The sequence below is a fragment of the Haliaeetus leucocephalus genome, unplaced genomic scaffold (assembly GCF_000737465.1).
Source record: "Haliaeetus leucocephalus isolate CR32 unplaced genomic scaffold, Haliaeetus_leucocephalus-4.0 Scaffold162, whole genome shotgun sequence".
Taxonomy (NCBI): Eukaryota; Metazoa; Chordata; class Aves; order Accipitriformes; family Accipitridae; genus Haliaeetus; species Haliaeetus leucocephalus.
In genome coordinates, this window is record NW_010972598.1 from 4,950,795 (window position 1) to 4,964,271 (window position 13,477).

Sequence of the window (13,477 nt, forward strand, 5' to 3'; positions counted from 1 at the left end):
TTTCCCTAAAATACACTGCCTGTATTAACTCACACACTAGGGAATATGAACCCTACAAGCCATATGTACATATCAGACAACTAATGTACAGCACCTGGACTCATGAAAAAGCACACCTATTAGCAATCAGTCTCCATAACTGGGAACTAAAGAGAAAAATACTAATCCAAAGAGTCATCCAGCATGCATCTCAGGAGCTGGGAGAACCAGTGGACTACTGATCAACCTGACTTAAGCTAAATATTCAGAAATCTGAGAACAGGGATTTTGCTCCCATGTGTGTAAAATGTCCTGCAGCCAGGACAATACACTGTGCAGAAATGAAGTGGTAAAAGATATGCCCCAATTTCCTTAAGCAGAAAATACGAAATATGCCCAAATGGGGCTCTGACAACCAGCTGGCTCTGGTTCATACTGACACTTCTTACTGAATAGAGAGGTTGACCCCAATCTCAGAAGTCAGCTTGTAGGACGCTTCCTATTCATGATTCAGTAGCCTGAAGCAATACAGCCCATCTGCTAGCATGCCCAGGGCCCTTGAAAGATATTCATTAAAATTTAGATTAGCTATCAGCTTCCACTGGTTAACCATTTCCCTGAATAAAGAGGAAATTTGGCATCATTCTTCTCTGTTAATGTAAAAAAAAGTGGTGGCACTGCTCATCATTACAGGCACACGATGGCTCTTCACACGCTAGAGAAATGTCACACACATACACTTCTCAGTACCTGAAGAATAATGCAGTAGTACATAAACTGTTTTCTGCCAACAGTTACACACTTGAGCTGTCTGACTGCAGAAGCAAGCTTCTGAGCCAAGGAGAGAGATGTCAGCTTTATCAGCCTAGACACTAAAGGTGGATGGAAGGGCTTCTTTGTCCAGTACCGGCTGTTTGCAATGATTACCTCAAGACAATTATCATCATGACTGGAGCACACACACTACAAAGCTCATAAGGTGTCATAAAATACAGCCGGTTGAATTCATGCACATCTTTCTAGATAGGTTCTGAACAGATCTCTTCCTTTTAGGGGAAGGTGCTCAGCAGACCAGACTTCTTTTAGAAGAATCTACACACTGCAGTAAAGAAAACCCTTCAAGTTTTAGAACAGTCTGTGGCAGCTGTCGCATCAAACAATGCTTATAAGTGACACCTAACACTAATGTGCTATGGTGTATCAAATTCCTGACTGCACAGCAGAAGCTTTGCAAACATCAGCAAGTACTTGAAGTTCTTGCAAGTTTACCTTAGTCAAAGCAGACCTGAAAGCTGAGTCTGAGCTTTCACAAAAGAAAGACAGACAGACATCTGCAGTTCCAGATGCTATCTTAAGGTTCTGCTGGAGCACAGGACGTGTTTGAATAGTGGTTAGGGACAACAGTTTTGTTTCAACACTGTTCTATTGACAGCAGAGAGCAGAAGTCTCTGATGGGTACAGTGAAACAATCAAAACTTCCTCACTGATATCTTCTGAGGTTAAAAGCAATCTTGGGAACACATTCTCCCCTTGCTAGATGGCAATCGCTTCTTCTTCATAGACACTAAAATGATATTGACATCTTCCTGTATTTGAAGGGTTTGTTTGTGCTCTAATTAGATACTCCTGGAGGCGAATCTGTTATTCTTGAAGGAGAGATAGTCTAATTTAATATAGACAGATCTTTTGGACAGGAGCATAAATTTCATGCAAACAGTAACATCTGATTGGTCACAACTGCTGTCTGTATATTTAAAAACATGTCCACACGCAACTTATAAAACTGACTGGAGGAAAAACTGAAACCACGTAATGCTTTTGCCAGGATAACTTGGCATTTCAGAACTGCACAAGTATACAAAAGTCAAAGTTCCCACCAGAAGAAAACTTAATAACACAAGGTGGGGGGAAAGGCCACAAAGACCTGAGAAGCAATTGCAATTCTGCCAGGCTGAAAACATCACAGAAACAAGCTTTACTATACTTCCCTCTGTTTCTCTGGCTTGTTGTGAAAGTCAAACCTGGGGAAATGGATTACAATTTAACATGGTCAATACTTCTAGTAACAGTATCTGCTGAAATACCACCCTGGAAAGTGGTCTGTGAAGAACAAAACATATTCCTTAGTTGGGGGGATGTGTTCCTTTCAGGGATGACTCAAAGTAGTCTAAATGCGTGATACAGCAGCATGTTACTCCCATCTTGTGAGGTAAGTAGAGAAGTATGTCATCTGCTGCTGGGTAATCCACACATCTTCCCCAGCAAAAGGGCAACGATAAAACCAGCTGCTGAAACAGCAATGCCTGTGTAAACACTATGTGTGAATGGAATACCCAAAACTGACTGAGAGGAGGACTAAGGAGGAAGACGACCCTTCTGCCAGATTAAATGGGGGCAGGAAGGACTCCACTTGACAGGAAGCATAAAAGAAGCTTGAACTGTGGGGGGAAAGAAGAGGGTACACCAGCACAGCAGTCAAAACCTGGTTTGATGCTGTCAAAAGTCACCCCACCAGCAGCACATACATCTCTGCCTAGGCCAGACAGAGCTGCCTCCTAGTCAGACGCCGAGGTGAGCCTGTGCCCAGCAAGGACAGGCATCGTGGGGAGCGACATATATGCCCCGCATCTCAGTGTGACCATGCTTTCCACCAGCATGCACGTTACTAGACTGCAGGAAGCAGCACAGGGACGCAGAAGCTGGAGCACCAGTGTCTCCCACAGGAGGTGCGTGCAGCTAAGGCACTCACGTTCCCAGGGGAGGTGTGTGTGCTTGTAACCCACATCTCCCAGGGGAGCACATGCATATAACGATGTGAAAGAACTTATTTGAAAGCATACTCATGTTTCAAAAGCTGTATATAAATTTTAACACTATTTTAGGCTTGATTACTCCTCATTTCTCTTGAAGGACTGTAGAGCACAGCTTATTTTAATTACATGATACACTACTGCAACTGACAGCTAAAATAATAGCTTTGTCCGTTATCAGGAAACAAGACCTTATTATGAGAAAAAAAATTTCACAAAAATGCCACTAGAGTATACATTGCCAGCTCATCCAGAGTTGATGAACATGCCCATGATGTCAACATAGTTTGAAGTACGCCTGTCTTGTTCTTTGGTTCACATATTCTTAAGAAGTTCAATTAGCACCACATAATATATGACCCAGATAAACGTACTGCCATGAAACATAAAAGTTTAGGTTATATTTCCAAAAAACCTCCTACAAAGACCACATATAGCTGTAGTAAGCAGACCTATTGATTTGCCCAAGTAAGGGCTACAAAGAAGATCCTCTGGTAATGAGAATCTCAAATTCAGTTTTATTTTCCTCTTATGTTCTTATTTTGAAATGTCACTCTAAGATTTTTTTTTTAAAGCATTCTTTTCAAAATTACGTTAAAAGGGAGTTAAAAAAATGTCCTTTCATTGCATTTGTTTACAGTACAAGCTACTCCATCAGCTGCTTCTGCTTATCAGAATTCAGGGAGTGAGCAAAGTAGGCTCACTGATAAGGTTTGAGGGGGAGGGGGAAATAAAATTATTTTTATATGTGTATACACATTATATAAAGAAACATAATTTCCCCCTCGCTCTCAAACAGTAGTAGTAGAGGTGACATTTTAGGTTGTGTTTTTTTATTTTTTTAGCATCTTTTTGGTAAAATAAGGTAACCATTTTTTACTTAAGTTTGCCTACATCTTCACAACTGGTACATGAACTACAAACTAGTCTGCAGACAGAAGGTTATGTCTGTGAGTCACGGTTGACTGCTGGTACTATTATATATTCTCTTAGACTCCAGAAGGATTTTGTCTGATTGGAACAAAACTGATAACAAAGAACAGGTATTGTAAGAACAACATATTTAAAGATCACTACATTTAAATTTGTTGCAGGTATACACAGCTTCACTCAAAAAGTTGATTCTTACAGCAAGAATTGAGATCATTATGTGAGATCTCATCTCCTGGGAGCACACTAACGGTTGCTAGAAAAGCAAGAGTCTGTGCCTATGTATATAGATAATATACACACACAAATGTAAAGCACTGAAGTTTCTGAAAAACATCCACAACACGTTCATTTGCTGCTTCTGTCCAGAGAGATTCGGAATGGCCAGCCAATTATTTTTATTATTTCTTCTACAGCAGAATATAACTAGCCTCAACTTGGAAACTGCTTCAATTAAATTCAAAGCATATAAGAAGCAACTTTGCTAATACCTTCATTCAAAAGACATGGTTGCTCTAAGACCATAATTTCCAGTTCTTTTTCTTAACTAAGCAAAATCCAGCAATGTTGATTTTTTTCCTTGCATTAAGTGCGCTTATCCTCCTTAAGCCTTGTTTTATTATTATTAGATACAAGGGAAAAAATATCCAGTCCTCACAGGTGTGTGTGTGGGGGTTATTTATTTATTTTTCTAAAGAATGGATTTTGTTTTATCATCTCATTTTCTGATAATGAGGTCTCCAGGGCTTCCACCTTACACAAACGTGGAAGTTAAGAAGATACATACTAAGAATTCTGATTTGCGCTACTGAACGTAATCTACTGTTTCCCCGTTTATGACTGTTTGGCTCCAGGTAAGAGACAGTACTCCCAGAAAGGATTTCAAAATAGCTATTTTTTAATTTAAAATTATTTAATAGGTAAATTATAGATAAATAAATAGATAAATTTGGTCAGAGACCAAACAGCTCTACTTGCTGGCTTGAGAACAACTTTGATCTGAACTGATAATGAAGTGTATCCTTTAACAAGCCCTGAACTGCTCTCAGGTCTCAATACAAGTACAGCAGCCTCCTTTGCTACATCAGGGAATTCCATTTATCTCCAGAAGACCTTCTAGCAGATAAAAAGCTAGACCTACTTCCCCCATAATCTCTTTTTTTTTTCCTTCTATGTGACATTTTACAACTACAGTTCTAAATGCCTTCCATATGATATTCATATATTCAGATAGAAGAAGGTGACAAGACTCATCTACTCATAAAAATGGAAATGATCACAATTTTCACAAGCTGAAAACACATACTCAAAAGTTAGCAAATGTATGCACTGTTACTATATGCTTTTAGTTATTCTTTTGGAGGAAATTCTCACAACAAATTTTCTCCGTTGAAACATCCATTGAGAGCAAAACAAAGTACGTGTACAAATACACCACCTCTGGCTCTGGAAAAATCTTTGAACCATGACTAGCCAAAGCTACAGAGACTCTGGAAAACTGTCACTACGTACTTTTCTTCTTTCACACTTCTCCAGTCATCTGCTATTAGCCAATGTCAGAGTCAGGAAACTAAGCAAGACAAATTTTTGGGCTGACTTCATCCAGCTATTTTTATGATTTTCATTTACATGCAAGTTGAAAAAAATAAAGATGACTTGCTTATCCTCTCACCAATGGCTTTAACTTTTTCAAGATAATTAACATGAGGAATTAATTTCAGATGAAATTCTTCTTACATTTTCCAACAAACCAAAGCAAAAACACATCCAAAAGCAAGACCATAGACTACTTCTAATTTATTTTCTTGGTTTGTCACTTTCTTTCATACCTTCAAAAGGCTTCTATTAATTCCGAGTGCTCAATGTCACAGGACTTGATTTATATCAGATTCATTTCACTTGAATGAGCACTTGAACAGTTAGGAACAAACTGCAGTCAAACTGCCCTTTTACAGTTATTACCAGCCTTGGAAAGTAGGAGGTGGAAAAAGCCCTAGAAATCTCTCCATTTCATCTCATTAATGTAAGACTGGCTGTGATCCAGTGGTCAAAACAAACATCCATGTAACACCAGATCCTTCCTCCAAAAGCTGCCAGTAGAAAATGATTGGGAAAAATATGACAATAGGGCAAATATTTTAATGATATAGCCTCAGAATACTCTCTCATCCTTCATCACTTCAATGCTCAGGAACTTACTGAGCTAGCTGCCCTTAGTATTTAAGAGCCATTGATGACTTTCTTTTCTATGAATTTGTCCAGTTATTTTTTTAACTCACAGACTTTTAGCTGCTGCAGTGTCCTCTGACATAGAAATCAACAGCTTGCTGCTGTTAGCATCAACCCTGGAGTCCTATATTCCCCAATTTCAAACATGTTAAGTGCTCGAGTCTTTAAACTTAAATGTAATGCATGTGTATACTTAACCCCCTCTCCCCCCAGCTACACTGTGTTTTGCATGTATTAAATGCAAGCAAACATACTTAATTCCTCAGCGATACAAATATAATCCAAATCATTCTCAGGAACTTGGTATTTTCCCTTAAAAAGTTACATGCAAGTCATTTTAAGTCCAAATCTAACCTATATTTGAGACAGTTAATATGGACCAGTATTTCACTTCAGAATTACCTAAGGCAGGTAAGTAGGACATACTGATTTCCTCACTAAGGTAGAAGGTCTAAACCTACTAAAGGTAATGTTAATAACATCCAAAAGTCACATTTTATTACATACCTCTGAAAACATGACTTGTATTTTCTAAGTATTTACCATATCCTAATCCCTGTAACTGGATTAATAGCAACACAACAGCCTTTATGGCATAGCTAGTCACAGCATTCAGGTTTATCTTTTTAATATCGGCCAACTGATAACAAAAGGGTTTGCCCTAAAAATTGCAAAAGGGCATTTTCCCCATGACCATCTTGTCAATACGCACGACATGCCAACACTGTGAATCAACTCACCTGCACTTAAAATACTGTGTTCCTTCATAGGTACCATCATGCTTTCCTCTCTGAGGATCATCCCATTCCACGCCAAGCCAAATTCCTGAAAAATATGGTAGATACATTTTAAAATTTATGGCATCATAGCCATAGAAATCGTGGTTGGAAGGAACCTCTGAAGTTCATCTAGCCTAACCTTCTCTCTCAAAGCAGGAGATTATCACCAGCACTAAAACAGGTTAGCCAGGTAAGTCTTTACCTAGCCAGATCTTGAAAATCTCCAAGGATAGAAAGACTCCAACTTACCTGGGCAGCCTATTCCAGTGCTGCATTAGTTCTGCAGAGAAAAAGATTTTCCTGCTGTACAGTTTGAACCTTTCCAGCTACAATCTGTGGCTGTTGTCCCTTATTATATAATCTAATACTAGTAAGAAGAATTTGGCCCTGTCATCTCTGCAACCGTCTGTCAAACAGCTGCAGGCAGCTATTAGATGCCATTTAATTTTCTCTTTACCACACTAACCAAGCCCAGATCCCTCAACCTCTCTCCACAACACACATGTGTGATCTATGTCCTGGACCACCTTGGCAGCCCTCCACTGGATCATCTTGAATTTATCCACACCCCTCTTGAATTGGGATGGTCCCAAAGCAGATACATTATTCCAAGTGCAACCTTATCAAGAACCCCTGTCCCCAGAGGGGAATAACAGCTTCCTTTGATTTGTTGGCCACGTTCATCACTCCGAAGTAACCCAGTACAGCACCTATCTTGCTCGTGACAAGAGCTTACTGTTGGCTCATATTCATGACAGTATCCACCTTAACTCCCAAGTTCTTTACAATAGACCCTATGGGTTGCTAGTGCTTCCTGGTCCATTCTGATACACAGGTTTATTTCCCACTACATGTGGAAATTTCTCCTTGAATCTTAAGCCCAAATCTAAAGTTCATAAAGCTTGCTCTGGATTGCAATTCTACCTTTTGTCACATCAGCCAGTTGAGGGGGAACACTGTTCATTATCTGAGACACCAATGAATATGTTAAACAATATAGACCCCAGAATTTATTTCTGTAGTACTCGTGCATAATCAGGTATCAAGTCATTGATTACCACTTCTCCACTTGACAGACCTCCAGACTTTCAAGCCACTTAACAGTCCATTCATCTGGCTTGTATTTCTCCAGCTTCCAGGTAAGATTCTTTATAGAGACACTATTAAAAGACTTATTAAAGTCAAGGAATAGTACATCCCCCATCCCCTCTATCCACACTCCCAGTCATATCATCACAGAAGGTAATTAGGTTTGCCAAGCACAACTTTTTCTTCTTTACAAGTATCGAGTATTCCCAGCTACCATCTTGCCCTCCATAGGCTTGGAAATGGACTCCAAGGGAACATGCTATGTGATCTTTCCAGAAATTGAAGTGAGGCTGATGAGTCTACAGTTCCCTGGTCATCCTTCTTGCCTCTTCTAGAACTGTATGCAAGGCTAGTCTCCTTCCAAGCATCAGCAATCTCCCCATCCTGTCACCACAATTTTTCAAAGGTGACATACAGTGCTCTCACAATCAGACTGGTCAGATCTTTCAGCAAGTTGGGCTGAGTCTTATTTGTCGTCATGAATTCGAATATGTTATCAAAGCAGCGCCTAGTCCATTGATCTGCTGCTGCCTTTCTCCCTCCTTCTTGGACTATGTCAGTACACAGAGATTAGGGAACAGACTGTTCATGAAAACTAATGGAAAAAAGAAGGCACTGAATTCTTTCCACTGTAATAAAAACCATAATCGATTTCAACCAAAAGTACTTCTTATGCTCCTTTTGACAACTCTGACTTCTAAAAAAACCGAACAACTTATCTAGAAGTTGCCATATTTACACAAGAACCATGAGGAAAAACCAATCTGTAAATTGCCACTTAACAATTTTTTTTTTTTTAATTAAGAAGAACATAATTAGAATTTTGAAAACAACCATTAAATGTAAAGGTTATTTACTGCTGTGACGTTTACCTGCTGTAGGAGGAACGCTGCCAACGTAGCGCACAGTTGCGTACTCCGCGCCGCACAAGACCCTTCGACCCAGCGCATCAGAAGGCACGCGGGCAGTCATCCTGGGAAAAACGAAGCCCGGGCTGCCCACAGACCTGCAGAGACAGAAGCGAGAACCCTTAACGCACACAAACCACTGCTTTCATAAGCCCCCCTACCTCCAGTTGCTCTGCTACGGCCCAGCAGCGGGCCGGACTCCAGAAGCCGACGTTTGTGTCCCCCCGCCCCGCGGCTCTCCCCCGCCGCGGAGCCCCTTCCTTCGGTCGGCCTTTCAGGCCACAGACCGCAAACCGCCCTCCCAGCCGCGGCGGGGGTCCGGTCACGGCGGGCCCGGGTGAGGGAGCGGGGCACCTCCTCCACGGCCCCGCCGGCGAGAGGACAGGCGGCCGCCGCCCCGCGAGAAACCGTCCCTGCGCGCGGCTCCAGCGGCCGGTAAAGTCAGTCACCGACTCTCGGCCGCGGGAGAAGCGGCAGACGGAGGACAAGCTAACGCACCGGGCGGGAGGAGCAGCCCCGGGCCCGGGCCCACACGCCGGCTCGTCCTCTTCGCACCCGCGCCTGAGGGACGGAGCGCCGGGACCGAGGGCGGCGGGCACAGCCGGCCGCTCTTCCGTCCTGCGCCGGCTGACGGCTTTCACCGCGCCCCGTCCGGCCTATCGCTGCGCTTCCATTGGCCCCAAGCCTCCAGCACCGCCCTAGCTTGGCCGCTATTGGCCTACCCCCATCTCCGACCTCGCTGAAGTCATCGCCTTCGCGATGCTCCCTGGGTAATGTGGTTCGCCGAGGGAGACGCGCCGCGCGGACTTGCCGCCCCCGGACTACACCTCCCAACGCGCCGTGGGGCGAGAAGAGGCCTGCGGCGCGGCGCCCGTCCTCACGGCCGCCGGGGGCAGGAGCCGGAGGAGAGGCTGCGGGGTGCGAGCTCGTCTGCCGGGGCGGGAGGAGCGTCCCGGTCGTTACCGGCCGCCGCTGAGGGGATGCGGCCTAGCCCAGTGCGGAGCGCCGAGCTCTAGCGCTGGCAAGGGCCCGTGCGCGGGCGTTGAGGCCGGGGGGCTCGGGCAGCCTGGGAAGACCCGCAGACGTGCGGTGGGCAGGCGAGGAGGCGGGGAAGTTCCCCCAGAAAACAGCCGCCGCGTTAATGTTTTAAAGCGGCGTGTGGTAGACAAGCCATACGCGACGGTCGGTCTGATACCGAGCAAGATACTGTTATAACTGATTCAGCACGTGGCTGGCCAGTAACTGAAACAAATCATCGTCGTCGAGCTGCGTAGTTCCACAGGACCTGATCTTGTCAGGCTGCACTGGCAGGGCCTCTTCAGGATCAAACCACCAGTCTGTTCCATTCAGCTAACATCAGTGAAACGGGACTTAGCACATTTAGAAACAAGCAAGCACTATGCATTTTTCTGCCTAAACGCACGTTGGACAAAGGCAGCAAGGCCACGTTTAAAGGCTGGGGCACTTTCCTGGGAGACAGTGACTGAGGAGAACACAGACAGCTCAGCAAGCACCACCAAGTTCCCCTGGTGCAGCATCCGGCCACCAGTGTGCTGCCTGGATTTACATAAGCAAGCACACAGAACAGAAAAGTTGTATTACCTCAGTAGTTGGCACTGCTACAGTTGTTACTGCATTTATTTCAACACTCACTATTTGAGAACAAAATCAATTAACTGGCAGAAGATCCAGAGAAGAGATTTAACAATTTGAGAACATGGCTTACAAAAAAAAAAAAGAATCGAGGTGTCCAGCATGTGTAGATTAACAGCAAATCCAGAAAGACTTGACTGTATTCTTGAAGTAGCAAGTGCTGGGGAACAGAAATTCAGTAAGAGCTCTTCAGTTTCACAGACACAGCTATGACAAGATCTAACAGCTTTCACACAGTTTGGTGGCTATAAAAATTAAAGTACCCCAGCTGACATTTTCCACATTTGTTCATCTCTGGCCTGCTTCATAGCTCAAAGCCTCATAACAACTTAATTCAAACAAAATCATTTGAATTTTGGGACCACAAAGACTGAAACAACCACGATAGTAAGTAATCAAGAAGCTATTTCAGTGCTGTGCCTCTGCTTCTATTACATTAAATAATTCCATACACTCTTTCGGCAGGCAACATGTTAGTACTCTTTGTTCTGATTCTATGATACTGATTACAGAATTCAGATACAGGTATTTGGTAATATTAGTATACTCCAATCAACATAATCTGGATAATACGTAAATTCTTAGGCACACTGATGGCTTGCATCTTCAAGCAACAGGCTTTGACAGCATGCTTTACTGTCTGGCATAAAGCAGCTGCTCCCCAAATGGATGTTCTAGTAAATACCTCTGTGCCTTTACTTTAGGATCTTCCTTTGCTAAAGGTGATGTGGTGTCTTAGGCCAATTAATGTCTTTGGAAAAAAATACATACTCTAGTCCTTCCACAGCTGTGGTGGTGTTGCTGTCTTATCTCAGTTCCTCAGCCCATTCACCTCCCACAGAGGGCAGCCTTCGAACAATCTGTTCCAGTTTTGAATGATGCTGAAGCTACATAGATAGTGGTACAACAGCAGAAACAATGGCAGTAAGCCCTCTTGCTCTCCTTTTCTGACTCACTCACTGTTCCTGAGTACAAACCTGAGAGCATGCTCTGTTTTGTTTGACTGCATGTCAGGAAAGGTGTTGACAACAAGAAAATACTTCACACACTCTTTCTGATAGCAGCAGCATGTCTGATAGGAGATTTGGCCATTCTCAGAATCTACAAGCATGTTGTTGAACTTATGTATTTAGTATTTCTAAAGTGATAATGAGAACAGCATAACTTACTGTTTGTTCTTTCTATCTCTTTGCATTTCTTGTTTCTTCTGTTTTAGCACTGTAATAAACAAATAGCTACAGATCATCCAATGTACTTGACAAGAAACAGGACAGTCCCAATGCCAATAAAACTAGTCCCATTTAACACTTTCACTTTGTTACCTAGAATTGCTACTTCTGCATTTTATAAGCACCTCAGTGAAAAAGGATTTAACTTCAGAATTTATTGAACATTCATTTTGGTTGGTGTAAAATATAAGAGATTAGGTTTATAGCACAGTTTTTACATTATGGGACAATTCCTCCATATGGTTTTTACTTTGAGACCTGTACACTCTATCCCACCCCCAAAAAGAAGAAAGCATAAGTAGCAATAGGTTCTTCAGTTAAAGCCACAGAAAAACTGTAGGAGTTAGTTCCATGCTTCATGTATTAACTCTATAATTGTCTGAAACTTTATTTTTAGAGAACTTCGGGGGTTTTCCTTGCAAACACTCCCCCCCCCCTTTTAATTTGTTCGCATGGCCTTGGTGTCAGCCTGATTTTAATAACTTAAGTTGGTGAAAGTTGTTAGCTGAGGGAGGCATAACAGAAGTTCACTGCAGAATAACATATACTAGATTATAGCAAGAGAACAAGCCAGTTTTTATGTGTATTTCAAGACAGCATAATAAAAAATGTTTGCTATTTTTCCTTTTTTACAGACTTCAATAATTACTTTACTGAGTGATTAAGTAACTTGTACCATATGCTCCATAAATAACAACTGAAACATTATGAAGAGAGTGACAATAATCTACTGTGATCAAGAAAAGATGCAACTACTTACAGACAGCATATAATTCATATACTGACAGAGTAGAGAGTATTTTCATGGATTGTTTTGGAGTTCAAAAGCAGAAAATTAACTATGATTTCCCTTTACATCAGAGTTAGTCTTCCACAAAAATTCATGTCAGGTTTTGCAGTGCTCTCCCTGGAAGCATTGTGTTAGGCTTTCTTTGGGTATCTCCCATGGTTCTCTATGCTGTAGTAAACAAAGATGCTCAGTAAATGTCTTTTCAATGAGTTAAGTGAGAACTTATTTGTTCATAGGGCACACAGGTGAGGGAGCGCTATCAGGATTCATGTGGTTTATCCTGCATCCCATACTATAAATTTCACAGATAATATGCTTGAATGAAAGTGAATTAATGAATCATGGATTACTCCTAGCCACACCTCACAAAGGTGCCTTTAATTAAAAAATGCTGCAGAAAAAGGTGAACACTGGTGCTCAGCTATGATAAAAGTTATTCAGGAAGGATGTTACTATGAGTTAACAATCAAGTCAAGGAGGCAGGTAGCAGGTTATGTTTCCCTGGCTTCAAGAATAGAAAAATTGTTAAAGAAAAATATAGTAATGAAACAATGTACTCTGTTTTACCTGTACCTTTAATCAAAAGGTTAAGATGATATATGCAAATTACTTATATAACTATCAGAATAAATAATTTTTAACTTCAATATCTCTTACATTCAATTTGGAAAGCAAGAAAGGGAAGCTCAGAAAAACTAACCACGCTCTATAGCCTTTCCTAATGAAGTAAAAAAGATCCTGTAAAATGAGGTGAAATTACATGAGGCAGCCACAGGAGCCTAAAACAGGTTTTCTTATTCTCTCAAATCCTTTCCCTGGCTCTGCTCTAGCCTCTGTCCACCTGCCAGCTCTGACATTCATCAGGCTCTTGCTGAGTGGGATAATTTGTTAACCCAGACAAAAATTAACTCCCCAGGGCTAGTGAGTTGTTTCACAGAAAGGCCTAATAAGCATTACCACCAAAGCGAAATGGGTGCTGAAAGCAAACAGGTAGCAGAAGGAAAGGAGCTCAAGCTATATAGGACAAAAATAATTTATAACAATATATGTTACAGGCTTTAGCTTCTTGGAAAAAACATTT

The 13,477-nt window shown here is 42.0% G+C and overlaps 1 protein-coding gene across 3 annotated transcripts in view; it reads right to left on the reverse strand.

The window, feature by feature from the left end:
- The window catches only part of TBCE (tubulin folding cofactor E), a 30,692-nt gene extending 21,341 nt beyond the window's left edge, over positions 1-9,351 (reverse strand). For all 3 annotated transcript variants that reach the window (XM_010562637.1, XM_010562636.1, XM_010562638.1), the window contains exons 1-3: positions 9,223-9,351; positions 8,689-8,822; positions 6,689-6,773 (exon numbers count right to left, since the gene is read on the reverse strand). In XM_010562637.1, the coding sequence (XP_010560939.1) occupies positions 6,689-6,773; positions 8,689-8,788 (185 nt within the window). In that variant the 5' untranslated portion in view covers positions 8,789-8,822; positions 9,223-9,351. The remainder of the gene's footprint in view (positions 1-6,688; positions 6,774-8,688; positions 8,823-9,222) is intronic.
- Positions 9,352-13,477: the final 4,126 nt, after the last annotated feature.